General features: G+C 35.1%; 1 protein-coding gene across 1 annotated transcript; it reads left to right on the top strand.

The window, feature by feature from the left end:
- Nucleotides 1-1538: 1538 nt before the first annotated feature.
- Nucleotides 1539-3259, top strand: LOC127117809 (oxygen-evolving enhancer protein 2, chloroplastic). Its single transcript, XM_051047915.1, has 4 exons — nucleotides 1539-1899; nucleotides 2223-2455; nucleotides 2637-2687; nucleotides 2921-3259. Exons 1-4 carry the CDS (start codon nucleotides 1632-1634, stop codon nucleotides 3179-3181), a joined length of 813 nt encoding a protein of 270 aa, XP_050903872.1. The 5' UTR covers nucleotides 1539-1631; the 3' UTR covers nucleotides 3182-3259.
- Nucleotides 3260-3721: the final 462 nt, after the last annotated feature.

The raw sequence follows: 3721 nt of genomic DNA, 5'->3' as shown, positions 1-3721 counted from the left end.
AATAGACAATAACTCTTGAAAGTGGGTGTGGCACATTCCTGCTCCTGAGAAGGTAAAAAAATTTAATTGGGCGACTTTACGTAAGTCCCTTCCTACGAGATCGATGTTGTGTTATCGTGGTATGCTCCAGACAAATCTATATCCTAGATGCAATCAGGACGCTGGGACGATTCTACATTGCTTGAGAGACTATGAATTTTGTACTCGCATTTGGAAATATATTAGCTTCTTGGATCCACTATTCTTTCAATGGGATAGTTTATATAATTGGATTAGGCATGACATCAATGATGTCTTTTATCTTTTTGGTTGTTTTCTAGTGGTTGTGGCGCGCTATGAACAAATTGTATTTTGCGAATTAAGTGGTATCATTCTTTACTTTGAAACTCATCATTAGGGATGACAAAAAACCCGTACCCGTGGGTGAAACTTGTCACAGACACGAGTTGGAATTTAACTTAACAATCTCATTTTCACTTAAAAACTCTAGCCTCATTCGTTTTTCTTCAGCGTCTTCTTCAAAAATTATAGACATGATTTTTTATTTATATCATATAAGAAAAATTAGTAAATTACAATTTAAAAAAATGATATTCATGAGTATCCGTAAATACCAGCGGGTATCTCAAAATCCACGGATACCCGTCTCGAGGATACCCTCACGGGTATGGGACGGGTATGCGTATTATATTTATTAAACATGGCGGGTAACAAGGAACTAGTACTCGTGCCCATGGGTACTCGTTGCCATCCTTACTCATCAGAATGAATTATGCTAATATGTTAGCTAAATATTTTCTCTCACATAATTTGTCTCATCCAACAAGAACAATCACATGTAATGCAAACAAATGTAGTAATATGATTTTGAATGTTGATGGTAGTAGTCTTGGTAATCCCAATGTCTCGAGTTTTTGTAGATTGATTCAAAATGCTGATGGTGTTTGGATTCACAGTTTTGCGAGTAATATTGATTATTCCAACATCCTTTATGTTGAGTTGATGACGCTATACTATGGTTTGTGTATGGACGGAGAACTCGGCATCAAAGACTTGATGTGTTATTCTGACTCAAATTTTTATATAAAATTTATACGAGAGATTGTTAATATTTGACATCACTGTGTCGCGATTCATCACAACAAAAAAATTTCTTACTATATTGATTATCTAACAAAACATGTGATCGATAATAATGCCGAGTTCTAATCTTTTGTGCAGTCTCTTGTATGAATCATCACCCTCCTAATCTTGTAGTTGATGCTATTGAATTTTATTTTTTAAATAATTTCTTTTTCTTTTTCTTTTCCTATTTGAAAAAAAATAAAGTACTTTTCAATTTTTTATAATAGTATTTAACATGAAGAAAATAAGAATACATGACATAACGTGGCACCAATCATAACCCTTACTACCTTATCCAACACACTCAAAATCTAATCCAACCATCCATTCCCATCACTAAAATCCAAAACCAACCATAATATCACTGTCACAAAACCAAACATACTCGAATATTCTAAACTATTCCAACTCCACAGCCTTGTCTTAAATAAATTAACTTCAACAGTTTCAATTAACAGAACAAACAAAGAAGAGAGAGTGATAGCTAGCTAACTGCTCAAAATTCAATGGCTTCTTCTACTCAATGTTTCTTGTCCCACCCTACATTTACTACCCCTACCAGAACTACCAAACTCTCATCACAACGCCAAGTAGTAGTAGTAAACACAAAGCCAAACCAGCTTATTGTTTGCAAGACTCAGAATCAGAAGCAACTGATCCATGAAGATGATTGCAGCAACATAATCTCTCGCCGGTTAGCTCTCACTGTTCTTATTGGTTCTGCTGCTGTTGGTTCCAGAGCCTCACCTGCTGATGCAGCCTATGGTGAATCTGGTATTTTACTTTCGCACCCTGCTTATTTGTCTCTCTTTCATGATGTCTTTAGCACCGACACCTATGAAAACGGACATATCTTGTTAGTGTTAGACACTGACACGATACTCACACTTGTTACTTGTTACGTTCAATTTATTCATTTTTCAGATTATTGTCGGTGTTATTATTACTGGTGTTGGTGTCGTGTCCGATATCTGTGTCCTGCGTGCATAATTCGTGACAATAAAATTAGAAGTGAAGGAATCATGGTTTGAGAATGATAATATTAAATATGGTGAAATTAGTTAGAATTCGCTTATATGTTTTGGTTGCACTTGCAGCCAATGTGTTTGGGAAACCAAAGACAAACACGGATTTCTTGCCATACAATGGAGATGGATTCAAACTATCAGTTCCAGCAAAGTGGAACCCTAGCAAAGAGGTTGAATACACAGGTCAGGTTGTTAGATATGAAGATAACTTCGATTCGACTAGCAATGTCGTTGTCACTGTGACTCCAACTGATAAGAAATCCATCACAGACTATGGTTCACCTGAAGAGTTCCTCTCTAAGGTAAACTAGTACTAGTACTATCACGTGTAATAATCGTGTGTATTTGTAATAGTCGTTTGATTAATTGACGGTCTAAAAATTTTTGATAGTGATGGTGTATATTAGATTTTTAAGACAATAACAAAACTTGCTACTTGGTGGTTGAAATTCAAGATCAAGCCTTGATTTTTCCACTTTGCAGGTGAATTATTTACTTGGACAGCAAGCATTCTTTGGAGAAACACAAGCGGAGGTAAGTGACAATAGATTGAACATAATCACACATATCAAAACCGACATATATCAGACACTAAACACGGCTTTGTTGAACAAAGGTGTTGGTGCTATATAACCTTAAACCATTGTTGATATCGTTAGGTTCGTGTCTCCTTTGAAATCAAGGAGACAGAAGTACGAGTTTAAAGAATAGATCCTGTTCAAGATCATTGCTTATAGTCTAACTGAGTATTAACTTCGAATCATCAGGGTGGTTTCGATCCGAACACTGTCGCGACAGCAAACATTCTGGAAACTTCAACACCTGTGATGGATGGGAAAAAGTACTATGTTTTGTCTGTGTTGACAAGAACTGCTGATGGAGATGAAGGCGGTAAGCACCAAATAATAAGAGCAACTGTGAAAGACGGAAAATTGTACATATGTAAAGCTCAAGCCGGAGACAAGAGATGGTTTAAAGGAGCAAGAAGATTTGTGGAGAGTACAGCAAATTCTTTCAGTGTTGCTTGAGAACTTAATAGAGGGTTATATGAATGTGTGCTGCATGTAAATCAATAATTTATTATATAAAAAATATTCATTAATAAATTATGATAGTCATCATTGTTACTTTATTAAAAATAACTTTTTTTTTTATCATATTCACCGGTGTCACGAGGTGTGCAAAATAACCGATAACCATGAACCAAATTCCTATCCAAATTAATCTAAACTTTAAAACCCAACCCAAAATTATATTTAGAAATTGGTGATCCATTTATCAAATTAAAAAAAAATCGGTAACCATTGTTACAAACCGGATCAAGTAAACGGTTACCATTTTTCAATAATCATTTCAAATCAACCCAAAACACAAATTTCAGAATCCCTAATTCTCAAAAATCCAAACTTTTTTCATCTTTTTTTCTCTTCATCATTCTTCAAATTTCAAACCTGCATCGTATGATTTTTCAGAAGTTGAAACAAAGATTGTCCGATGTATCTTCTACCAAATCCCTATCCTAACCCTTTCTTCTCAAACCCTTCAACTTGCAACTCATATCTTATACC

The sequence above is a fragment of the Lathyrus oleraceus genome, chromosome 2 (genome assembly GCF_024323335.1).
Source record: "Lathyrus oleraceus cultivar Zhongwan6 chromosome 2, CAAS_Psat_ZW6_1.0, whole genome shotgun sequence".
NCBI lineage: Eukaryota > Viridiplantae > Streptophyta > Magnoliopsida > Fabales > Fabaceae > Lathyrus > Lathyrus oleraceus.
This window is presented reverse-complemented; position numbering and strand designations above follow the sequence as displayed.